Source organism: Alosa sapidissima, chromosome 24 (genome assembly GCF_018492685.1).
Source record: "Alosa sapidissima isolate fAloSap1 chromosome 24, fAloSap1.pri, whole genome shotgun sequence".
Lineage (NCBI taxonomy): Eukaryota > Metazoa > Chordata > Actinopteri > Clupeiformes > Clupeidae > Alosa > Alosa sapidissima.
This window is the reverse complement of record NC_055980.1, coordinates 29219583-29247082: the sequence shown is the minus strand read 5'-3', so window position 1 is coordinate 29247082 and position 27500 is coordinate 29219583. Positions and strand designations below refer to the sequence as shown.

The following is a 27500-nucleotide window of genomic DNA, read 5'->3' as shown; positions in this document are numbered from 1 at the left end:
TGTTTCTAAGCTACCATACACACACACACACACCTTGCCGTCTCACTCATGTGCACCCTCTCTTTCCAACACACACCAACACAGATAGAAACATATGCTCACCTAACCAACACATATACATACATCTTTTACATGCATGCACACAAAACACACATTTTATTCAAAATAACAAACACACACACTCACTACCTCCTTTCTCCTGCTCACACACACTGCACCTAGACACACACATTCACTACCTGCTTTCTCCTGCTCACGCACGCATGCGCACACACACACTCACGCACACACACTTACCTTTGAGATGAGGTCATCATGGTTGGCCAGGTGAGCACGGCAGTGGACACAGCTGTAGCGACGGTGGCAGGAGTCCAGGTACGCCTGGAAGGTCTTCGCCTTGCTCTGCTTCACCATGACTACGAGACACACACACACACACACACACACACACACACACATCAGGATGGGAGTTTGTGTGTGTTTGTATCGATCTTCAGAGTGTCTTTTTACCAATTGAAGAACAAAAGTTTGTGACACAGAAAAAAAAAAAAAAATGATGATCAATTTAAATCTAGATCTTATTGTGATGTCAAACTCTGGGAACAGAGATGCCAAAACAACTCCTGCAGACACACACACACACACACACAGGACAGCAGGCCAGGGGCCCAGACTTCTCTCGCGCTCTCTCTCTCTCTCTCTCTCACACACACACACACAGACCCTTTAGGTGATCTAGAGTCTTGCATACACATAGAGACTCTCCCTCTCTCTCTCACACACACACATAACATTCTGTATGTTTTTAAGGCACGTCAGACATCTGCTTGTGTGTGTGTGTATTCGAGGATCTGTTTCCTGGTTGAGTGATCCACACGGGAAACGCGCAAATGACCCAGTTCTAGCCGCTCGCGGTCTTGTCCCATATAAGGCAGCGGCCCAGGTCGGCTCGAGGGGCGAGAGGTGGCCTCCTCCCGTGACATTTTACTCCCGCAACCCTTTGAACTTCGGGGGTTCTAATCTAACTGGGCCTGCTGAACGAATCTACGCCATAAAATTGACAAGCTTGGGCTTGTGCGTGATGCTTGCGCTTTATTCCGCCCGTAACTGCGTCTGACGCAGCCCCCCCGAGTTCCCGGTAATGTAGCAGACAACAACACCGAGAACCCTTCGGGCCCTTAGTTCCCGCGCGACATTCCTGTAATTCTTCGTGCCTATATAGCAGAAGTTACTGCGTTAATGAGCGACGCCAATGGCTAGTCAGCTAGCGTGAACGCTGGCTATAAACCACCCTGCCAAACATCGATGCAATATTCTTAAATATGCACTTACCGATTCGTGACTGCTTCTGATGAATCAACAGCTGAACGAAGTACACACAGGGATCGGTTTGGTCAAATCATATGCATCGGAACGTGGTGGAATCCGTGAATAGCTCACCGCTTTCAACAAAACAAGCATGGACGAGTGCGCACCACCAAACAAACAAACCAGCAAGCGTGTGTGTGCTGCCGCTGCTGCGGCTGCTGTGGTCCGTTTTGTCCGTTTGCTGGCCTCCTCTCGATCGTCTAGCTCGGCTGTTTAACGTAAGGAGAGCCCTTTCTTTTACGCACAAACATAAATGTCCAGTCTCTTCGCAGACTTCGCAGCTGTTTGATGTCGGTATTGTTGGACTGGTGCCGCTGTCAGCTCGACGGGATTCTGTCGCTCTGTTTACAGTCAGACGTGCTATCTGAGGAAGTCTCATATACGTCACGCAGTGCAAAACAAAACTCAGCCAATCACAGGCGGCAAAGAAGGATCCCAAATATAGGTCAGCCAATCAGGACGCGCTCCACGAACGTTTATGCTCACCCCAACTTAGATAGATAGATAGATAGATAGATAGATACTTTATTGATCCCCAAGGGGAAATTCAAGGGTCTCAGTAGCATACAGACATCACACACAACATGCACTTACAGCAGAAATGGTAAACATAAGTATAAGTATAAACATATAACTAAACTCCACTGTACAATAAAGACAGTATAAGATAAGAAAGATAAGAAAAATAACAAAACTAAATACTAAATACCAGAGGTGGGACCAAGTCACTGTTTGGCAAGTCACAAGTAAGTCCCAAGTCTTAGCAGTCAAGTCCAAGTCAAGTCCCAAGTAAATACAGAGAAGGGCAAGTCGAGTCCAAGTCCAAGTCACATCAAAGCCAAGTCGAGTCCAAGTCCAAGTCCCAATCTTTTTCAAGTCCTGAACAAGTCATCAGGTACTCTTCACTTAATAATGCACTTCCATCTAATCCACAGTATTTTTTGTTTATAAATACAGATTAAAATATGTTCAATGTTTCTGTCTTGTAATCTTTTACGACATATGCATGCGCATACCTGTGTAATCTGTAAACAGATAGCTACATAACACTCAGCACAGCTGCAAATATATATAATGTTTTTCCAAATTGCGGAGCCCACTGTAAGGATGAGTAATAATTTGACTGATGGTATTTCACTGCGCTAGGCCACAGATTTGCCTGCAAACAATTTATTAGGCTGTCTGGCAGTGGCGACTCATAAGGGAAGCCAAGGTCAACACTTTTATATTATTTAAAAGATAATAATGACAGTAATTTTGTTTTAAAGTATTCATTTCTTAAGAAATACTACACATTTGATGCTGTTTATCTCATTTGTAAATGGTGCACTGTTACTTTAAGCCCATTGTGTCACACGTTCTCATAATGATCCTTTTTTTACCAGCTCCGTTCAAATATAGCCTATGGCTAGTCCACAAACTCAAACATTGTTTGTGCCACATGTATAGCACAATATTAACAATGATAAGCATGATATTAAGTTGGCACAAGAGAAGCATGTATGACATGATGCTTGCTTGACATTTTCTGTTTGCAATTAAAAGTGAATTATGAGCTGTAGCCAGTAGCCACCTAGCTACAGTAGCTGAGTGAAATGTATTTCAATCGGCATATCATGTGCTTCATGTAAATAAATTATTGAATACTTCAAGACTATTAAGACCAGTTCCATTACACAAGGCAAAGACAACTCTTCATAATATTCTTGTCCACTTTCCAAATCACAGTGAGTGCAGCTATGTCATAGTGACCTGGATCTCATAGTTTATAACAGTACAGTAGGCTAGTGAGAACCGGATAATTCACAATCTCCTCTAATCTCGTATTTGTTGCCTTCACGATTTCCTTTTATATGTTTCTTATATTTAAAAGAAGATATCAATCATCATCAACAATGACAAGCCAGCTGGAACCTACTCATTTTCTCTCCCTCTCGTGTGTGCTTGGATGCGTTCTCAATTAAATGCAGTAGGCTAGCATAAGTTCAAGTTGGATCTTAATGGAGAGGACTCGAAAAGTATCAACTTTATGTAACATGCTGTTGGTGCTTTTTGACATTAAACGTTCTCTAACAAGAGTGCAAATCAGTTTGCAGTAAAGCTACTAGTGATTGGCTAAATGTTGGTCCTTCCTCTGTCTCTTGGTGCCCTACACACAGTGCGTAACGCGTGTGGGGGTAGCGGCAGTACTGTACTGTGCTCTGGCCGCTTGTCTCCGCTATTTTTTTTTTTTTTTTTTTAGTCGCGGGAAAGCGTCTGTGGGGTGACTGGTCCACGATCAGGAAATTTAGTTTTTGATTCGAGACATGTCAAGTCATCACAAGTCAAAGAAGCAAAGTCCGAGTCAAGTCTCAAGTGAATAGTATTCAAGTCCAAGTCGAGTCGCAAGTCATGCCGAATTTTATCAAGTCAAGTCTGAAGTCATTAAAATCATGACTCGAGTCTGACTCGAGTCCAAGTCATGTGACTCGAGTCCACATGTCTGCTAAATACACTATATAAATTAAATGTAAAAAGTCCAATGTGCTTGAGGGTGATCAAGCATAAGACGCTTGTAGTGACAGGGCCGGGACTGGTAAAGTGCTCAAGAGAGTGAGTGTCATGGTGAAGGTGCAAAAAGTAGTCCAACCATAGTCCTTTAGTTATGTGTGCATGGCAAGGTGCTCAAGAGAGTGAGTGTCATGGTGACACTTTAATGACATTTAATGACATTTTAGAACCCTGTGCTACAGTAATTTGCTAATTATTTTAATTGTAATGTAATTGTTATTTTTAATGTAATTGGTACCTTAGACCTATATAATGTGCAGTCGGACTTAAACCTTAACTTTGCAAATATTTAAGATATTATGGCAGAGCTTATAAGATTAGATTCCTGCTTTAGTGACAGCAGCCTGAAGGAATCATCAGAGTAGTTTTGTGTTTATGTGTTTGTGTTTATTATGTGTTTGTGTTTATTATGTGTATGGTCATAAGCATTAAGTAGTTTTGTGTTTATTATGTGTATGTTCCTAAGCATTAAGTAGTTTTGTGTTTATGTGTGTGGTCCTAAGCATCAAAGTACTTTTGGTTGTCAGGTATTGGATTTTCTTGGATTGTTCTCTTTTTTGAGTGACTGTTCAATCAACACTGTTCTGCTCATCTACCTCATGTGTACTTCAATCTTACAGTTACAATAGTATTATTAATACATTATCATTCCACTGAACTGCCTTGCACTATATTTATATTTAATCAGTCTAATACTGATATTGCACTATTCCCACCCTCTTTTCAATGTATATGGCATCTTGCTTGTGCCTGCTGAGGTGTCCATGACTTGGCAACCTTGACACGGACGACAAGGAGGCGGTCATCCCCAGCCGCACTCTCATGGACAATAGCATTACCCTATACCACCTTAGTGTCTATTTATTAGCATTACCCTATACCACCTTAGTGTCTATTTATTAGCATTACCCTATAGCACCTTAGTGTCTATTTATTACCCTATAGCACCTTAGTGTCTATTTATTACCCTACACCGCCTTAGTGTCTATTTATTACCCTATACCACCTTAGTGTCTATTTATTACCCTATACCACCTTAGTGTCTATTTATTAGCATTACCCTATACCACCTTAGTGTCTATTTATTACCCTATACCACCTTAGTGTCTATTTATTACCCTATACCACCTTAATGTCTATTTATTAGCATTACCCTATAGCACCTTAGTGTCTATTTATTACCCTATACCACCTTAGTGTCTATTTATTACCCTATAGCACCTTAGTGTCTATTTATTAGCATTACCCTATACCACCTTAGTGTCTATTTATTAGCATTACCCTATACCACCTTAGTGTCTATTTATTAGCATTACCCTATACCACCTTAGTGTCTATTTATTACCTTATAGCACCTTAGTGTCTATTTATTAGCATTACCCTATAGCACCTTAGTGTCTATTTATTAGCATTACCCTATACCACCTTAGTGTCTATTTATTAGCATTACCCTATACCACCTTAGTGTCTATTTATTACCCTATACCACCTTAGTGTCTATTTATTACCCTATACCACCTTAGTGTCTATTTATTAGCATTACCCTATAGCACCTTAGTGTCTATTTATTACCCTATACCACCTTAGTGTCTATTTATTACCCTATACCACCTTAATGTCTATTTATTAGCATTACCCTATAGCACCTTAGTGTCTATTTATTACCCTATAGCACCTTAGTGTCTATTTATTAGCATTACCCTATAGCACCTTAGTGTCTATTTATTAGCATTACCCTATACCACCTTAGTGTCTATTTATTAGCATTACCCTATAGCACCTTAGTGTCTATTTATTAGCATTACCCTATACCACCTTAGTGTCTATTTATTAGCATTACCCTATACCACCTTAGTGTCTATTTATTACCCTATACCACCTTAGAGTCTATTTATTATCCTATAGCACCTTAGTGTCTATTTATTACCCTATACCACCTTAGTGTCTATTTATTACCCTATACCACCTTAGTGTCTATTTATTAGCATTACCCTGTACCACCTTAGTGTCTATTTATTACCCTACACCACCTTAGTGTCTATTTATTACCCTATACCACCTTAGTGTCTATTTATTAGCATTACCCTACACCACCTTAGTGTCTATTTATTACCCTATAGCACCTTAGTGTCTATTTATTACCCTACAGCACCTTAGTGTCTATTTAGTGTCTATTTATTAGCATTACCCTATAGCACCTTAGTGTCTATTTATTACCCTATACCACCTTAGTGTCTATTTATTACCCTACAGCACCTTAGTGTCTATTTATTAGCATTACCCTATACCACCTTAGTGTCTATTTATTACCCTATACTACCTTAGTGTCTATTTATTACCCTATAGCACCTTAGTGTCTATTTATTACCCTACACCACCTTAGTGTCTATTTATTAGCATTACCCTATACCACCTTAGTGTCTATTTATTACCCGATACCACCTTAGTGTCTATTTATTACCCTATACCACCTTAGTGTCTATTTATTAGCATTACCCTATAGCACCTTAGTGTCTATTTATTAGCATTACCCTGTACCACCTTAGTGTCTATTTATTACCCTACACCACCTTAGTGTCTATTTATTAGCATTACCCTATACCACCTTAGTGTCTATTTATTACCCTACACCACCTTAGTGTCTATTTATTACCCTATACCACCTTAGTGTCTATTTATTAGCATTACCCTATACCACCTTAGTGTCTAGTTATTAGCATTACCCTATAGCACCTTAGTGTCTATTTATTAGCATTACCCTATAGCACCTTAGTGTCTATTTATTACCCTATAGCACCTTAGTGTCTATTTATTACCCTATACCACCTTAGTGTCTATTTATTAGCATTACCCTATAGCACCTTAGTGTCTATTTATTAGCATTACCCTGTACCACCTTAGTGTCTATTTATTACCCTATAGCACCTTAGTGTCTATTTATTACCCTATAGCACCTTAGTGTCTATTTATTAGCATTACCCTATAGCACCTTAGTGTCTATTTATTACCCTATACCACCTTAGTGTCTATTTATTAGCATTACCCTATAGCACCTTAGTGTCTATTTATTACCCTATACCACCTTAGTGTCTATTTATTAGCATTACCCTATAGCACCTTAGTGTCTATTTATTACCCTATACCACCTTAGTGTCTATTTATTACCCTATACCACCTTAGTGTCTATTTATTACCCTACACCACCTTAGTGTTTATTTATTTATTAGCAAATGTACATACTGTATTTATTTTCACACATAGCCATATTCTACTGCCTTCATTCTATTCTTACTGTTCTGTTTTATTCTTTTATTCTTTTTACGATTTTTATTTTTTATTCTTGAGAGCTTTGAGAATGTTTACTATGCCACGATTCCATCCTCGTTGCGTTGGGGGAGTTCTTCGCCTCTCGCCCTCGTCCATTAGTTCCGTATGACAGGACACCTCAGCGCAACCCTTGTCCAAAATCAACATTAGGCCTACTGTACTGTAACGCTCCGTTAACACTCTGGCTCTAAATATCCCACGTACAACAACTGAATTTGGTAAGATTGCTTTTAGCTATGCTGCTCCTTGGTGTTGGAATTTGCTCCAAAACGTTTTGAAGCTTTCTGTTTTTATCCCACTTGGACATTTTAAACAGTTACTTAAACGATCCAAATCTGAACAGTGCACATGCTTCCAATGACCCCTTTATGTGATTTTTATATTGTTTTTACATGTACTGTAAATCTGTTTTGTTTGTTGTGTCACTGGCTTGTGTCGCTGTTTTTTTGGTCTGTCTAGTCCTCATGTCTTTCTTCTATGCTATTCTGTCCTTATTAGTCTGTCTTGTCATCAATGTTTCTGTGTAACTTGTGTATCTGTGGCCCCAGGGCTCCCTTGTAAAAGAGATTTGAACATCTCAATGGGACATCACCTGGTCAAATAAAGGATAAATAAATAATAAATAAAAAAAAAAACATTAATATGAATAGTCAAAATCAACATTAGGCCTACTGTACTGTAACATTAATATGAATAGTCAAAATCAACATTAGGCCTACTGTACGGTGACATTAATATGAATAGTTAAAAGTAAAGCCATGTCCTAAATAATAATCTAAAAATGGTCTTTAAAAGATGCAGGTTAGCTGCATAACAGATCCTCTTTCTCCCTGACAGTAAGTATATTTACTCTTTTGATCCCGTGAGGGAAATTTGGTCTCTGCATTTTAGGTTTACTAGGATTTACAGGTTAACTAGGCTACGCATAACAGATCCCCTTCTCCCTGACCGGTCGCTGTGTGTGTGTGTGTAAGTAGTCGCTGTGTGTGTGTGTGTGTGTGTGTGTGTGTGGGTTGACACATTTAACCTGCTTGTTGTGGAGGAATGTGTGTGTGAGACCCGGTTATTGTGGAGGAATTTGTGTGTGTGTGTGTGTGTGTGAGGCCAATCAGACTGGGCTGTCTTCCAACACAACATAGTCGCCCAGGAAGGCTGCCGTGATGCGGACTTTGAACCCAGCACACACACACACGCACACACACACACTTTGAACCCAGCAGCCTTGACCAGGAAAACCAGGGCATTACAGCAGAAACAAATTAGCCATGGTTAATGGACACAAAGACTCTCTCTCTCCCCCTCTGTGTGTGTGTGTGTGTGTGTGTGTGTGTGTGTGTGTGAGAAAGACAGTCCATAAAAGGCAAGTGACATCCCATCGTCTTTATAATAAAACCAGCGGTGCAGTATTTGTAATAAGTTACAAAACACATATTTTGGCATTCATGAAAACACACCATAGAATTAGTGTGTGTGTGTGTCATGAAAACACACCATAGAATTAGTGTGTATGTGTCATGAAAACGCACCATAGAATTAGTGTGTGTGTGTCATGAAAACACACAATAGAATTAGTGTGTGTGTATGTGTGTGTCATGAAAACACAGCATAGAATTAGTGTGTGTGTGTGTGTATGTGTCATGAAAACACACCATAGAATTAGTTAGTGTGTGTTGCGTGTGTGAGTGTGTGCGTGTGTGTATATGTGTATGTGTGTGTGTGTGTCCCATTCCTCCTCTGTGTAACTCAACGACAGCAGGCTGGTGTGTTTGTCTAAAGAAGGAAAGTTTATTAAGTGGGTGTATGCTGTAGCTGTGTGTGTGTAAGTAGTTTGCAAGGAGCATTGGTTAGGCTCTGTGTGTGTGTGTGTGTGTGTGTGTGTGTAAGTAGTTTGCGAGGAGTTGGGTAGGCTCTGTGTGTGTGAAGGTGTGTGTGTGTGTTATGTGCACCGTAGGTCTGGGTGTGTCTGTAAGCAGTGTGTTATGAGCGTGGATGTTATGAGCATGGGTGAGTGTGTGTGTAAGTAGTTGGCGAGGAGTGTTGGGTAGGCTCTATGTGTATGTGTGTGTTATGATATGAGTCTGGGTGTGTGTGTGTGTGTGTGTGTTCTGAGCGTGCATGTTATGAGTGTGTGTGTGTGTGTAAGTAGTTGGTGAGGAGCGTTGGGTAGGATCTATGTGTGTGTGTGTGTGTGTGTGTGTGTGTGTGTATGTGTGTGTGTGCATGTTATGAGTCTTGGTGTGTGTGTGCGTGTGCATGTTATGAGTCTTGGCGTGTGTGTTATGAGTCTTGTGTGTGTGTGTGTGTGTATATGTGTGTGTGTGTGTTCTGAGCGTGCATGTTATGATGTTATGAGCATGGGTGTGTGTGTGTGTAAGTAGTTGGCGAGGAGTGTTGGGTAGGCTCTATGTGTATGTGTGTGTTATGATATGAGTCTGGGTGTGTGTGTTTGTGTGTGTGTGTGTGTGTGTGTTCTGAGCGTGCATGTTATGAGTGTGTGTGTGTGTGTAAGTAGTTGGCGAGGAGCGTTGGGTAGGCTCTATGTGTATGTGTGTGTTATGATATGAGTGGGTGTGTGTGTGTGTGTGTGTGTGTTCTGAGCGTGCATGTTATGAGTGTGTGTGTGTGTAAGTAGTTGGCGAGGAGCGTTGGGTAGGCTCTATGTGTATGTGTGTGTTATGATATGAGTCTGTGTGTGTGTGTGTGTGTGTGTGTGTGTGTTCTCAGCGTGCATGTTATGAGTGTGTGTGTAAGTAGTTGGCGAGGAGCGTTGGGTAGGCTCTATGTGTATGTGTGTGTTATGATATGAGTCTGTGTGTGTGTGTGTGTGTGTGTGTGTGTGTGTGTTCTGAGCGTGCATGTTATGAGTGTGTGTGTGTGTGTGTGTGTAAGTAGTTGGCGAGGAGCGTTGGGTAGGCTCTATGTGTATGTGTGTGTTATGATATGAGTCTGGGTGTGTGTGTGTGTGTGTGTGTTCTGAGCGTGCATGTTATGAGTGTGTGTGTGTGTGTGTGTGTGTAAGTAGTTGGCGAGGAGCGTTGGGTAGGCTCTATGTGTATGTGTGTGTTATGATATGAGTCTGGGTGTGTGTGTGTGTGTGTGTTCTGAGCGTGCATGTTATGAGTGTGTGTGTGTGTGTGTAAGTAGTTGGCGAGGAGCGTTGGGTAGGCTCTGTGTATGTGTGTGTTATGATATGAGTCTGTATGTGTGTGTGTGTGTGTGTGTGTGTGTGTGTGTGTTCTGAGCGTGCATGTTATGTGTGTGTGTGTGTGTGTAAGTAGTTGGCGAGGAGCGTTGGGTAGTCGGACATGACACCAGTGGCTCCAGCAGCAAACGCAGCAGCGATGTCATCATCTGTGTTACACACAAACAGATGGACCTGAGAGAGAGAGAGAGAGAGAGAGGGAGAGGAGGAGAGGGGGAGAGAGAGAGAGGGAGGGGGAGAGAGAGGGAGAGGGAGAGAGAGAGAGAGGGAGGAGAGGATGAGAGGGGATGGGGCAGGAATGAGAGAGAGAAGAGAAGAGGGAGGAGAGAAGAGAGGGGGAGTAATGAACTAGAAATGCATTGCAGAGGAACAGCAAAGTGTGCTTGCTCAGGTGTGGGCCATGGGAGCGGACAGTGGAATAGGCTAGGGCTGTTCATGAGTATGTGTGTGTGTGTGTGTGTGCAGTGACGGACTGGACGCTCTGGAAGGGCTGCGGCCTCTCGTGGGCCGTTTGGGCTGGCCAATCACGGGGCGGCATGCTTGTCGGGTTCGCACGGCCCCTTCATCGCAAGGCCCACTATCAAGCATCAATAGTGTTAATTGGCTTCAAATCAGCCATTTATCTCTAACTCCCTCTTCCTCCTAGGCAATGGGAAACTGATCGGTATTTATACAGATATGAGTCTCTATACTACAGTCATGGTGACCCTCAATATTTACATCAGTCTACATTCTTTTGTAGCCTTATTCAATCAAATGTTTAAAACGTGCATTGTTTGAAATTGAAATACAATAAATATGCCTGTATCTTTTATTTTATTATTGGTTTACAAAAGTTGAAGCAATGCCTCAAAATGCACTTTGAAACATAAGTGAATGTCTGCTTAAATTCAGTGAAGCTACGGTTGAAAATCTACAGTCGGAATTGACACACCTCGCTACGCACTGGGACAGCCTGAAAAAGTCTCCTCTAAACAAGTACACAGTCAGAGCGTCGGACTTTGATGATGTCACGGAGATAGAGGAAGATACAGAAATAAACCTGGTGAGCAAGAAATGTGCTACCTGCAAGAATTGTGCAATCTGTTGCTATTTCCTTCTCCAGCAGTTAAACCTCTTTACCTGTGCCTACAACAATATATGGTTAGCATATAAATTCCTACTAACACTGTCATGTAGGCTACTCAAGTGGCATGCGAACAGAGTTTTTCCTCTTAAATTCATCAAGAATCGCCTAAGGACACGATTGTCACAGGATAATTTGGAGGTCTTTATGCTGATGGCGACAGAGAAAGAGGTCCTTGGATGCTGATGACGTGATAGACAGGGTTGCGGAGAAGAGCAAGCTCCTTCGCAGGGTTGGGTCAGATTACTTTGAAATGTAATCCATTACTGACTACAAATTACATGCCAATTTTTGTCATCAGTAACGTAATCAGTTGGATTACCAAAAACATGTAACGTAATCTGATTACTTTAGGATTACTTTTAGATTACTTCAATAAATATGTCCCTTAAGAAAAAGACACCACCACTGAATTGATGAAAGAATTCTCATTCTATTTTTCTCTTTATTATTTCATTACATCTAAGAAATCTCTTTGCTCTGAGTAAAGCATTCATGTGTGAATTATCTTATCTTTTCCTCCAAAAATCTTAATGTAGCCCCTTGTTTTAGTGTTACCATTTACTTTGAGGTCACCAGGTCCCATTGTCTGAAAAACACCCAAAACTAATGCATTTCTATAGTTATTCTCCACTTTGGGGGTGGTGTTTTGGTGGTTGAAATTTTCACCCCATCCCAAAATTGATCACTTAGTCATCATGGATGTGATCATGGATCACTATTCTCCAAACATGCACAACTCAGCTTAACCTTTATAAGGGCACACCTGGACAATGAATTTAGCTTTCGCTGGATTTTTTTTGACCCAGGACATGGCCTGAGATTGAATGACACCATGTCCATTTCAATTGTGGGGGTGAGAAAATTATTCCTTTGGGATGTTTTTCAACCAGGGGAACCTGGTGACTTTCTCAAAGTAAACGGTAACACTAAAACAAGAGGCTACATTAAGATTAGGAGGAAAAGATCAGACAGTGTGCCGAGAGACCTGCCCCAATAGTAAATAAGTCTTTTGATCCCGTGAGGGAAATTTGGTCTCCCAATCCGTGAATTAGTGAAGCACACAGAGCACACAGTGAACACACAGTGAGATGAAGCACACACGGTAATGTGTTTCTTTTTAATAAACTGCCTGTACACTTACAAAGTTTTCAATGCCTCGGTTTACATGTAGAGACCCTCATTGTGCTACTGTGTAAGTGTGGTGCTATTTTGAGCCTTGTTAGTGGTATAGAAATAGCGATTTCTTTTTACTGTACATGTGCCCCGAAGGCTAGCGTTAAGCGCTAACTAGCGGTTTGCAATAAAACTGGTCACATTCGACTAGCATGAAAATAAATCCCAGCGAACGGTCGAACTCGGTACACATGTGTTATTAACCCCTAGGTTAATTTTGCGCTGGAATTGTCCTTTAATCATTTTCCATGTGTTGAAGTATCCTAGTAATGTCTGTTAACATTGACATTAACTGTGTTGCATTAATATGCTAAATAACGTAGCAATGGCAAGTTAATCACTTAGTACCTTATGTTCACGAATTTACTAGCAGTCTGGTCATTCCTTAAACACTGGCGCCATCTAGTGGCAATTCATTCTAACTGTAATGGTAATCGGGAATCTCATGCACTACATCAGTGGTCCCCAAACTATGGCCCGCCACCCTTATTTTAGGTGGCCCCCCAAAACATGTCCGTGGTATATAGCATCTGGCCCCCATGGGAGTACGACATCGTCAAACTATAACCTCCGTAATTTCCCCCATTCATTCTCTATGGCGAGTCGTAACAGTACACATGTAATACTCTTTTTGTCCACTGGTGGTTGTTTTGGCGCTGTTTTGCGTTTGCCATCGGAAACGGAATGAAACGTAGGCCTACCTGCAAACAATGCAAGAGGCTGACTGCATTAGTGCTCAAAGTATTCTAGAAGTGTATCAATTAATTTTTAATAACTAACTAAGTCAAGTCATATTTCTGGGACTTTCTGGGATAATTATTTCTATTTTTTTATTCACTCGTTCAAATGTTCATACAAATTCACAAGTTCTCATCAGGTGAGTGAAAGTGGTCATTTCAGATGTTTTTGCCTGCACTTCATAAAACTCTCATAGTTTGAGAACTTCAAATTATTTGTAGGATATTGCTTGTTCACAACTTGAGCTGTGTATGCAAATACACAGAGTTCAGAGTTCACACATTTTAGATTAAATACACTTTTGGGACTCCCTGCTAATACTTTTGGGAATGTTAAAGTCTTTTTATTAGTATTATTTCATTTGAGCTACATTTTACACTGATATGAGTTCTCTTAGAGCCAGGCATAGTGAGCTGGCCCTCAGAAGAAAAAGTTTGGGGACCACTGCACTACATTAATGGCTGTGTTAGTAATCCACGTTTATTCCTTATTTCATTTCAGAAACCACACACACGCCACACACACACACAATCACATACATATTTCGAACAAATGGACACATATACAAAACATTGTTGTCAGCTCAAGTTACGAAAATGTAAAGATTAAAGAAGATAAACAGTGGATCTGTATCCGTGAATTCTCTGACCGGAAATCGCAATCCATATCTTGCCACTCAGTCAAAACCTTTATCCTGGAGTCCCAACCTCCGTCACAACATTGATTCACACTGCTTCTTTAAGGCACTCGACACGCCCCTCCATTCTGTGCACAGGCCACGCCCCTCACCAGATGCACATGCCACGCCCCTCCCCTATATGCACAGGACACGCCCCTCCCCTCTGTGCACAGACCACGCCCCTCCTCTACATGCACAGGCCACGCCCCTCCCCTATATGCACAGGACACACCCCTCCCCTCTGTGCACAGACCACGCCCCTCCTCTACATGCACAGGCCACGCCCCTCCCCTATATGCACAGGATACGCCCCTCCATTCTGTGCACAGGCCACGCCCCTCCCCTCTGTGCACAGGCCACTCCAGCAGTTTTGGGTGTGTGTGTGTGTGCGTGTTGTGTGTGTGTGTGCGCGTGTTGTGTGTGTGTGTGTGTGTGTGTGTGTGTGTGTGTGTGTGCGCGCGTGTTGTGTGTGTGTGTGTGTGTGCGCATGTTGTGTGTGTGTGTGTGTGTGTGTGTGTGTGCGCGTGTTGTGTGTGTGTGTGTGTGTGTGTGTGTGCTCGTGCAGTAGGTAGCATCATGAGTCACGCTGAAAGCACATTCTCTAAGTTTGTTATTATTGTGGGGCAGCCGTGACCTACTGGGCTTCAGGCTTGTAGCCGGAGGGTTGCCGGCTCGATCCCCGACCAGTAGGAGCGGCTGAAGTGCCCTTGAGCAAGGCACCAAGGCAACCAAATATCAGTCCCTCAAGGAATTCGCAATGTTGCGATCGCAACAATTAACGCAAATTCAGCAAATCCTCGTAAATTCTGGGCGACCTCGCAATTTTGTCCAAACACTGCAACTTTTTCGCAAATTTGACCAATCATCATGGTTTCCCCGTGAAATTTCACCTACCACAACAGCCCCTCGCGCAGAATATTGACTCAGATGCCAGACTCACTTCTGCAGACACTAGAGACAGCCCTATAACTTGTTCACTCCTCTGCAGTTTTGATGACAATAAATAGAAGGCTAACGTTAATGACCTGCTTTACTTGCATCTGTCATCTCAACCTAGTGTTGCTAACTCAAATGTCAGTACCCTAACCTAGTGTTGCTAACTCAAATGTCAGTACCCTAACCTAGTGTTGCTAACTCAAATGTCAGTAACCTAAGCTAACTAGTGTTGCTAACTCAAATGTCAGTAACCTAACCTAACTAGTGTTGCTAACTCAAATGTCAGTACCCTAACCTAGTGTTGCTAACTCAAATGTCCGTAACCTAACCTAGTGTTGCTAACTCAAATGTCAGTAACCTAAGCTAACTAGTGTTGCTAACTCAAATGTCCGTAACCTAACCAAACTGCTACAGTATGCAACCCATTGGCAAGCATTTACACCTGGAGATGTCCTTTTAGCTCGTGTCATGTTTGCTAGCTTGTGGGCTCAGTTTGTGTAGTGCAGTGCTACCAAAATCATAGAAATTACATTGTAAGACATTTACCTCTTCTATGATCCAAGAATGATTTCATACGAGTTATTTTTTAACATTTATTTTAACTAATGACATAGAAAACATCCCGAATTCTATCCACATATCGTAATAATGCACTATGCAAAAAGTTATTTCCAGTCGTAGCCGAACACAGTGAGATGCAAGCGTTCCAATCCACTTAGATATTACGCTACTCTGACGTCCTTAAAGTGGCAGGCAGTCAATTAGACTTACACATCACCAATGTAATAACATTAAAGAAAAGTGTAGTCTAATAGTTTAAATCAATATGAAATTACTAGATACTTAGTTGGCTATCAGTAATTATGCAAGTCACAGAATATGAATTATTAAAAATATATGAACTTAATATGAATTACAACATATATGAATGTATTGAAACATATGACATTATGCCATCTCTTTAGGGGGCTGTCTTTTTTGGACAGTTCTACGAAAGGTTATAGGCCTACTGCTTTGTGAATTACCCCAGTCAAAGTATTTACACAAATAAAGTAGCCTAGGCCTACTTTGATCTTCTGTAACCCTTACTATTTACCTTTACTTATCCTTTTTAATAAGCATCAAGATGATCAGTGTGATTTTGGTCTTACTAACCTTAATTACCCTCAATTAAAAAATAATTTAAAAAAAAATCGCAACTATTTGTGCAATTATCACTTCCTCTCGCAATTTCTTCGCAACAAACAGCTAAAAACACCGCAACTTCCATCGCAATTTTTAGAAAAGTTGTCGCGAAATCAGGCATTTTAGATCGCAACAATCTCAAAAAATCTTCGCGAAATCCTGGAGGGACTGAATTATGCTTTTTAAATTAAAATTTGACTCAGGTACATTCACAAAAAGACCCTAGGTTGCATTTTGGCGAGATTTACGCCAAAATACAATAGTGTGCCTGCTTTAGCAAGCACACTAATTAGGTCCAGCATCAGTCTAAACTGGTCTAATGTGCCGTGTGTGTGTGTGTATGTGTATGTGTGTCTGTGTGTGTGTGAGGGTGAGTGTGAGTGTGAGTGCTTGTGTGTGTGTGTGTGTGTATGTTGGTGTGTTTGTGAGTGTGAGTGTGTGTGAGTGCTTGTGACTGTGTTACTCCAATCTCACCTGTATCCCCCGTTTGACAAGATGGTCAAACAAACTCTTCCTCATGGTCAGCCTGCAATGAAATCACCACAACAGAACATCACTGATGTACCGTATTTTCCGGACTATAAGTCCCACTTTCCCAAATATATATAATTTAACATGTTTCTAAATGTTCATACTGACTGACATGAACCAAAGCCTAAACATTACCGTCTACAGCCTGGAGAGGGCGCTCTAGGCTTGTGGAATGCAGAGCGGCATCTTTTTTTCTCTCTCACTCTCCCGAGCTTTTGCTCACCACCATCATCATCATCATCATCATCATCATCATCATCACCATTATCACCATCATCACTATTATCATCATCATCACCATCATCATCATCATCACCATCATCACCATCATCATCATCATCATCATCATCACTATTATCATCACCATCATCATCATCATCATCACCATCATCACCATCATCATCATCACCACCATCATCATCACCATCATCATCATTATTATCATCATCATCACCATCATCACCATCATCATCATCACCACCATCATCATCACCATCATCACTATTATCATCATCATCACCATCATCATCACCACCATCATCATCATCATCATCACCATCATCATCATCACCACCATCATCATCACCATCATCACTATTATCATCATCATCACCATCATCATCATCATCATCATCATCATCATCATCACTATTATCATCATCATCACTATTATCATCATCATCACCATCATCATCATCATCATCATCATCATCATCATCACCATCATCACCATCATCACTATTATCATCATCATCACTATTATCATCATCATCACCATCATCATCATCATCATCATCATCATCATCATCACCATCATCACCATCATCACCATCATCACTATTATCATCATCACCATCATCACCATCATCACCATCATCATCATCACCATCATCACCATCATCATCACCATCATCACCATCATCATCATCATCACTATCATCATCACCATCATCACTATTATCATCATCATCACCATCATCATCACCACCATCATCATCATCATCATCACCATCATCATCATCACCACCATCATCATCACCATCATCACTATTATCATCATCATCACCATCATCATCATCATCATCATCATCATCATCATCACTATTATCATCATCATCACTATTATCATCATCATCACCATCATCATCATCATCATCATCATCATCATCATCACCATCATCACCATCATCACTATTATCATCATCATCACTATTATCATCATCATCACCATCATCATCATCATCATCATCATCATCATCATCACCATCATCACCATCATCACCATCATCACTATTATCATCATCACCATCATCACCATCATCACCATCATCATCATCACCATCATCACCATCATCATCACCATCATCACCATCATCATCACCATCATCATCATCATCATCATCATCACTATTATCATCATCATCACCATCATCATCATCATCATCATCATCATCATCATCACCATCATCATCATCACCATCATCATCACCATCATCATCATCATCACCATCATCACCATCATTATCATCATCATCATCATCATCACTATTATCATCATCATCACTATTATCATCATCATCATCATCATCATCATTATTTTCATCTCTAAATTACGGACTTACTTTTCAATCAGAGACACCACCACCTTGTTTCGCAGAATCCTAGATTCTGGTAGGAATGTCCTGGAGAACAAACACACAAGGAGCAAATTAAACATGTTGCAGCCAATAAGCAATAACCGAATAACGGCCAATAACGTAATAACGCCCAATAACATAATAACGTAATAACGCCCAATAACGTAATAACTTTAATGTAATAAAAAAGCAAAAAAAGCCCCCGTCACACGCCCCCCTATCCCTGCGCCCCTCACACACACACACACACACACACCTGTTGAAGATGCGTGGCAGGTAGAATTGGAGGAAGCTCTCTCCGAGAGGGACGAAGGGCAGGAGTCCGCAGTAGAACAACAGAAGGAGCTGAAGTCCCCGAGATACTGTGAACATGTAGGGCATAGAGGAGTTCTACACACACACACACACACACACACACACACACACACACACACATACTGTGAACATGTAGGGCATAGAGGAGTTCTACACACACACACACACACACACATACTGTGAATATGTAGGACATAGAGGAGTTCCACACACACACACAGACACACACACACGTGCACACACACACACACACACACATTTACTGTGAACATGCAGGGATCACCAAATGGCGGACCGCGGTCCGAGTCCGAACCATGACGTGATCCTATCCGGATCCAGACCATAATAACCTAATTTAGATTTTCACGTAAGATGTCAATGTTTCGTTGGTTAGGATAACAGCATTTACTTCAGGAGCTTCAGGAACCATCATTTCGCTTGCTGCTACTCAGCCAGTGAAATCTGTGAATTCTGATAAAGTCGAGTCAGTGAGTAAAGTAGCCTACTATGGGGAAGAGACTGATAGCCTGAAACGAGCGAGGAGAGGAAACGGGATGAGAAACAATCAGATGGATATCTAAGTTAACGATAAGTAAGTTATTTTCAAATCATCGATTGCTCAAAGAGGAGGAAGCTAGACAGTGAAAACAGAGCTTTATATAACGATACGGGGGCAATACCACGCAAAACTGTCACGTCCGTAATGCCAACTAAATATGGATGTGACAGTTTTGCGCGGAATTGCCCTGGACCTCTTCTACATTCTGAGACGGGCGATTTTTAAAAGCGCCAATTTGAAGCACCTCTACTAGACAAAGCATATATTTTGAGCAAGCATAGGGTAGGCTAGGCCCATTCAACAGTGAACTGAGACCACGGAATATTTTACGATTTAAGAAGGCAATTAGCCTAGAAATCTAGACGCACCCTAGCGGCGGCAAATTAATTTGCTCAGCCTGTACGTCTAGTATCAAACCATAGGGATTTCTACTGACTGACGCCGTGGACGTCATCCAATCACAGCGCTCTATTTTGTTAGAGAGTCTTAAGGCGGGCTTAACAGGATAACGACAGTCCTGCGACGGTGAACAAGGAAGGTGGCTATGGCGAATGAAGAGCGGTTGTTTGAATCGGCGTTGGCGTCAACTTTGGAGAAGTTGGACTTGTGCTTTTCTTTGAAAGTTGAGCAACACAATGCACTTAAGTCATTCCTTTCGGAGAAGGATGTATTTGCCGTTTTGCCGACCGGATACGGATATGGTCGTAGCGCTGGCCTATTGCATGCCTAGGCAGTTTGAAAGACAATTCTCTGCCCGCCCCTTGGATTAAACGAGGTGAATGGTTCGATTCCAGACTATACATTTCAATGATATAGGATGGCCCGCCAGGCTAGAAGGCAATATGATTGATCCACCACAATCTAGTTAAGCCGACATGCATTCACTGCCCAACATGATGTTCCTCCTGGGTTTTCAGGATTTCGGGTCAACATAAAAAAAACTAAAAAACTAAAATTAAACTTGCTGATTAATGGGTTCAAGGAACCAGCTGTGGAATATCCATCCTTGTTTCAGCTCAAATGTTATTTTAAGTTCACGTTAAGATCTTTAAAATAGCCAAGGCTACTCAGTTTTTCTCCCCAATTACTCTTATCTTGCCTTATTTCTCCTCATTTCCAATGTTGCCTTTTAGGCTACTTATTTTATTTCACATTAAACATTAGGCCTAGGCCTACAATCTTCTATTTCTTGAATTTCCCCTTGGGGATCAATTATGTATGTATGTATGTATGTATGTATGTATCTATCTATCTATCTATCTATCTATCTATCCATCCTAATATTATATATTATACATACATACATACATAGCCTAAACATTATGATGCTCCGGACCTTTGCTTGAGGAAATTTTCCATAACTGGACCTCGCTGAAGCTTAATTAATTACCCCTGATGTAGGGCATAGAGGAGTTTCACACACACACACACACACACATACACACACACACACACACCACACACACACACACACACACACACACACACACACACACACACACATATACTGTGAACATGTAGGGAATAGAGGAGTTCTACACACACACACACATACAGTACATACACACACATACACCACACACACACACACACACACACACACACACACAAACACACACACACACACACACAAACACAAACACACCTCATTCATCTCCAGCCAATGTACAAGCCCAAAGTACAGAGGCTACCAGTTGCCACACGCACCTTCAGAAAGTGGACACCTGAAGTGGATGAGGCTCTGAGAGACTGCTTCGAGTGTACTGACTGGAGTGTGTTACAGAATGGAGAGGACTTGGAGGAGGTCACACAGTGCACAACTGACTACCTGAACTTCTGCATGGACATTGTTGTTCCCACCAGAATTGTACGCTGTTTTCCCAACAACAAGCCTTGGATAACCAGCAATGTCAAGACCCTTCTCAACAGGAAAAAGATGGCGTTCAGAGAGGGGGACATGGCAGAGCTGAGGCGCGTGCAAGGGGAACTCAAATTCAAGCTGAAGGAAGCTAAGGAGGATTACATAAAGAAGGTGGAACAGAAGCTGCAGGAAAACAACTTGAAGGAGACATGGGACTGCATGAAGACTATCACTGGCCTGAAGAAGAGCAGCAGCTCTGTGGAGGGGGACCTGGACAGGGCGAACCAGTTGAACCACTTCTACAACAGGTTGGACTGCCCTGCTCCAGCTCCAATGGGAGTGGTCTGTCCACCACCCCCTGCAGACTCAGGCACTGCTCCCAGTCTCTCCAGCTCTGCATCCTGGTGACCTCCAACGACCTGAGCCACCATAACCTCACGCCCTGCCCCCACCTGACGCCTCCTTGCCTGTGCCTGTTGAGGTGTCCACGACTCTGGCAGCCTTGATAGGGACATACCCCAGCCCCCACCCCCCCTCAATACCAGTGCAACACTCACCTCCATCATCACAAGCTATCGTACCAGTGAGGCAAGCTCTTGCAGATGGGTGTGGACGCTCACCTGGTAACCTGGATTACAGATTATCTGACCGAGCGACCAAAGTTCGTCAGACCCTGAACAAACTGATTAACATCTTGGACAATGAGTGTCACCCACTCCACAGCACTATTGTTAAGCAGAAAAGCCTGATCAGCTGGAGACTTCGCTTACTGCCTTGCACAACAGACAGACTGAGGAAGTCATTTGTCCCCAGGGCCAGTGAACTGTTCAATGCTTCACTTAAGGGAAGAGGAGAGATAGACTTCTCTGCATAGTCTGTCTGCCTCTTCACCCCCTCCATGTTTGGATACTGTCTGTCCACTAGCCACTTTTTACTTTTTACCACTGTCTTTCTGCCTCACTGTTTGCGTGCTATATTAGCACATTAGCACATATGCATAACCCCTCCCTCCAGGCCACAGCCGAACTGTGGCCACACTTATACCTTTTCTTAAAATAGTTATATATATATAGATATATAGACTTTATTCTTGCACTGTTGGACTTACTCATTTGCACCATCACCATGGCCACTATCACCATTGCACCATCACCATGACACTCACTCACACACACACACAGACACACACACACACACACACACACACACACACTACTGTACACACACCGTGTCTCTGCAGATCTTCATACACACACACACACACACACACACACACACTACTGTACACACACCGTGTCTCTGCAGATCTTCATACACACACACACACACACACACACACACTACTGTACACACACCGTGTCTCTGCAGATCTTCATACACACACACACACACACACACACACACTACTGTACACACACCGTGTCTCTGCAGATCTTCATACACACACACACACACACACACACACACACTACTGTACACACACCGTGTCTCTGCAGATCTTCATACACACACACACACACACAGTACTGTACACACACCGTGTCTCTGCAGATCTTCATACACACACACACACACACACACACACACACACACACACTACTGTACACACACCGTGTCTCTGCAGATCTTCATACACACACACACACACACACACCGTGTCTCTGCAGATCTTCATACACACACACACACCGTGTCTCTGCAGATCTTCATACACACACACACACACACACACACACACACACACACTACTGTACACACACCGTGTCTCTGCAGATCTTCATACACACACACACACACACACCGTGTCTCTGCAGATCTTCATACACACACACACACACACACCGTGTCTCTGCAGATCTTCATACACACACACACACACACACACCGTGTCTCTGCAGATCTTCATACACACACACACACCGTGTCTCTGCAGATCTTCATACACACACACACACCGTGTCTCTGCAGAGCTTCATGATCCCGGAGCTTGTTGTGGCCCAGACGGTGAGCTGCTCTCTGTCATATTGTTTCACCAACACCGACACCTGCAACACATAGCACACGTGTGTGTGTGTGTGTGTGTGTGTGTGTGTGTGTGAGCTGCTGTTTCACCGACACCTGCAACACATAGCACACGTGTGTGTGTGTGTGTGTGTGTGTGTGTGTGTGTGTGTGTGTGTGTGTGTGTGTGAGCTGCTGTTTCACCAACACCGACACCTGCAACACATAGCACACGTGTGTGTGTGTGTGTGTGTGTGTGTGTGTGTGTGTGAGCTGCTGTTTCACCAACACCAACACCTGCAACACATAGCACATGTGTGTGTGTGTGTGTGTGAGCTGCTGTTTCACCAACACCGACACCTGCAACACATAGCACACGTGTGTGTGTGTGTGTGTGAGCTGCTGTTTCACCAACACCGACACCTGCAACACATAGCACACGTGTGTGTGTGTGTGTGTGAGCTGCTGTTTCACCAACACCGACACCTGCAACACATAGCACACGTGTGTGTGTGTGTGTGTGTGTGTGTGTGTGTGTGTGTGTCTGTGTGAGCTGCTGTTTCACCAACACCGACACCTGCAACACATAGCACGTGTGTGTGTGTGTGTGTGTGTGTGTGTGAGCTGCTGTTTCACCATGGCCGACACCTGAAAAACATATCACACGTGTGTGTACGTGTGTGTGTGTGTGTGTGTGTGTGTGTGTGTGTGTGTGTGTGAGCTGCTGTTTCACCATGGCCGACACCTGAAAAACATATCACACGTGTGTGTGTGTGTGTGAGAGCTGCTGTCTGTTTCACCTACCAGGACTGCAAGAAATCTAGGAGTTGTTCTCGACAACCAACTAAACTTCTCAGATCATGTTGCCTCAGTCGCCCGGTCATGCCGCTTCGCACTCTACAACATACGGAAAATCAGGACTTACTTGACTCAAGATGCTACCCAACTTCTGGTTCAGGCAATAGTCATCTCACGACTCGACTACTGCAACGCCCTCCTGACAGGTCTCCCAGCCTGCGCAGTGAAACCCCTTCAGATGATCCAGAACGCGGCGGCGCGCCTGGTCTAGAACCAACCCAAAAGGGTACATGTTACCCCGCTGCTCATCCAGCTACACTGGCGGCCTGCATCAAATTCAAGGCTCTAACGCTTGCCTAAAATGTAGTCTCCGGTTCTGCTCCCACCTACTTGAATGCCCTCATACAGACTTACACTACCTCCAGACCGCTGCGCTCCTCTGACGAACGACGCCTAGCTCTACCACCGGTACGCTCAAGCCAATCCAAACTTTTCTCATCTGTTGTTCCTCGTTGGTGGAACACACTGCCAGTTCCTACAAGGGCAGGGACATCCCTCTCCATTTTCAAAAAACTCCTGAAGACCCAGCTCTTTAGAGAACATCTCCTCTCATAGCAACACTCACAACAAGTCTTGCTGATCCTAGCACTCACCAGCCGTCTTAAACTGACACGTAACTGTTAAAACAGCACTCACTGATGCACTTATTCTTACTGTACTCTAATGTTTTTTAAATTGTCCTAAAATCGTTGAGAATTGCTCTAAAACTTAAACTGTTTACCATGTTGTTAGTCGCTTTGGCTAAAAAAGCGTCAGCCAAATGTAATGTAATGTAATGTTTCATGGCCGACACCTGAAAAACTTGCAAAAGTGCAAAACAATGAATTTAGGTTAAGATTGGTGCAGACTAAGTGTGTGTGTCTGTGTGTGTCAGATTGGTGCAGACCAGTGTTGCCACAGTTACTTTGAAAAAGTAATCTGATTACTGATTACTGATTACTCCTTTAAAAAGTAACTTAGTTACTTTACTGATTACTTGGTTTTAAAAGTAACTAAGTTAGATTACAAGTTACTTTATTAGTTACTTTCAGCAGCTGCCGACAACACCCCCACCGCCTCAACATAAAAATGATAACCGGTTTTGCCAATACTCACTATACTGGAAGTGCATTTTAACAGTAATGTCAACAATGTATAGCAGACATCCCAACCTAACCTACTTAGATACTGAAATTCAGATGTTTGTTCAATAATGTCTAGTCAGTACACCAAATAAGGAAGGCCTATTGATAGAAATTGTGATAGTAAAATATGTAGATTTTGGTAGTTTGGCCTTTTCATGTAGCCTTGGCAACTAGCCATCTAGTATAGGCCTGAGTAATATACAAATGAAATTACACTTGTTAAATACAAACAGTGCAGTGTGCAAGACTATCATTATGTTTTACACTTATGAGACAATTGGGTACACTTTTGTGTAGTCTGATGTGAAATGGGTCTTAAATGTTCCTTTTTGAGGGGCACTGACTCTGCCATGACGCTCCTGTTCCTAGATACACTACACACTGAACTGATTAATTAAGTTCGGGAGAAAAGAGATATAAGCCCACCTACACTGAAAACTGATTGGTTGATTTAGCAAAACAGACCAGGATGCTCTCTGTCTTGGATGCGCTTCAGGCGCACAGGCACCACTCCTCTCTCTCTCCCTCTCCGTTGTGTGCGCGTTAAACTCAGATGCACACCCGATTTGAAGTCCCGATGGCTTGCGTGCTCTTGTTCGCTCTAGGTTCCGGGAGATTTTATGTAATTTGCGGGCGTCAAGATATCAATATGTGGGAGACTCCCAAAACTCTGGGAGACTTGGGGATGTCTAGCTAGACAGCACTTTGTCGCCAGCACAGAATGTACAACGTAGGCTACCTTAATGTTGTCATGTTTAGCTGACACAAACTCAAAATAATGACTGTATAGATAAAATGTGCATCTCTCTCCTCCCTCCATTGTTGTTTACGTTTGTGTCGCTGCGTGGTTTTACACGTGAGTTGTCCTCATGCTGAAAATGTGAGCATAGCCTGTATGACATTAATCCCCGAGACAAGAAGAAAGCAAAGAATATATCTTTTTACTAAGGAAAATGACAAAAATAGTAACGCACAGTGACTTAGATAAGTCACTTTAATCTGATTACTGGTTTGTAAATAGGAGCGTGTTAGATTACTCGTTACCGATAAAAAGTGGTCAAAATACTGGCATTACTGGCATCACTGGTGCAGACTAAGTCATTTGTCCAGACTTGTTGTCACACACACATGTGTTGAATGTGTGCCAGATTGGTGCAGACTAAGTCATTTGTCCAGACTTGTTGTGATCACTGTGTGTGTGTGTGTGTGTGTGTGTGTGTGTGTGTGTGTGTGTGTGTGAGATGTACCAGGCAGGTCAGCATGTTGGTCTGTTGACTGTTTGCAGGTTTATGATCTCGTGGGCAGAGAAAAGCTGTTGCTCTCAAACACTGTACTGATTTCATGTTCCCTTTAAAGAATATTTGGTAACACTCCATAATAAGGTGCCATAATAAATAGCAAACTAGTAATTACCTAACCCTTTGTTAATATTTGTTCATTGTTACTAACACATCTATTTGGCACAAGTTAATAGTTTTTTCATCATTAATTAAATATTAGTTGTTTGCATAAAATCTGTATGTCAATGTTTGGTAACACTTTATAATAACTGCACACAATTCATCATTAATTAAGCCTTTGTTACTTATTAGTTAATGGTTTGTTCATCATTAGTAATTTCTAATTTATCATCAGTAAAGCATTTGTTCACACAGTTATAAATAGTTTGTTCATAGTAAATAAGCCTATCTTAAATATGTTTATACATTGTTGTTAATACTTAATAAATGATGCAATAATATGTTTTTGATTAAGTAATATTTCCATTATTTAACAGCTGTTACATACACATGCACTAATGATTAGTTAGGGTGAGGATACATATTTTATAAACCACTTCCTAATACTATAATTCATAATTAACTCAGGAGTTACAAGTGGTTAGTTAATGATATTTTGTGAGCTCATCTAAAGTGAGGACGTTTTATGCCTTGCAACACATTTACAAATGAGTTATAAAGTTTACACTTGCATTTATTTATTTAGCAGACACTTTCACCCAAAGCGACTTACACGACAATGAAATTAAAGGGCAAGGCCACATTGGTGGACGCCGGGGTTTGAACCCTCAACTTTATGGGTTACTGCATGTTAACCCAGCTCCCTATCCACTACACTACCTCTGCCCAGTGGTATTACAACAGTCAATTAAAAAATATAATATAGATATGCGTGTTTACTATGAACAAACCATTTTTAACTGTGTGTAAACATGATTTACAGATGAGAATTAATGTAGGAATAATGCTTTACAAATGAAGAATACAGCATTTAATAATAGTTTACAGATGTTTAATAACAGTGTGTAGTAGAAGAAAACAGAAACT

General features: G+C 42.0%; 2 protein-coding genes across 10 annotated transcripts in view; both read right to left on the bottom strand.

Moving 5' to 3' along the window:
- ypel3 (yippee-like 3) overlaps nucleotides 1-1742 on the bottom strand; it is a 5457-nt gene extending 3715 nt beyond the window's left edge. The window contains exons 1-2 of the mRNA XM_042081831.1: nucleotides 1333-1742; nucleotides 298-416 (exon numbers count right to left, since the gene is read on the bottom strand). Of these exons, the coding sequence (XP_041937765.1) occupies nucleotides 298-414 (117 nt within the window). The 5' untranslated portion in view covers nucleotides 415-416; nucleotides 1333-1742. The remainder of the gene's footprint in view (nucleotides 1-297; nucleotides 417-1332) is intronic.
- A 7057-nt stretch (nucleotides 1743-8799) lies between these two features.
- The window catches only part of gdpd3a (glycerophosphodiester phosphodiesterase domain containing 3a), a 32765-nt gene continuing 14064 nt past the window's right edge, over nucleotides 8800-27500 (bottom strand). Inside the window, exons 7-14 of one of the 9 annotated variants that reach the window (XM_042081788.1) lie at nucleotides 23146-23235; nucleotides 18712-18845; nucleotides 18441-18500; nucleotides 16762-16813; nucleotides 10500-10621; nucleotides 10364-10427; nucleotides 9368-9435; nucleotides 8800-9311 (exon numbers count right to left, since the gene is read on the bottom strand). In XM_042081788.1, coding sequence (XP_041937722.1) covers nucleotides 9182-9311; nucleotides 9368-9435; nucleotides 10364-10427; nucleotides 10500-10621; nucleotides 16762-16813; nucleotides 18441-18500; nucleotides 18712-18845; nucleotides 23146-23235 — 720 coding nt within the window. In that variant the 3' untranslated portion in view covers nucleotides 8800-9181. Of the gene's footprint in view, nucleotides 9312-9367; nucleotides 9438-9486; nucleotides 9658-10180; nucleotides 10430-10499; nucleotides 10622-16761; nucleotides 16814-18440; nucleotides 18501-18711; nucleotides 18846-23145; nucleotides 23236-27500 lie in introns of those variants that run through there. The other 8 variants (XM_042081789.1, XM_042081791.1, XM_042081794.1 and 5 more) reach the window with 8 other exon arrangements.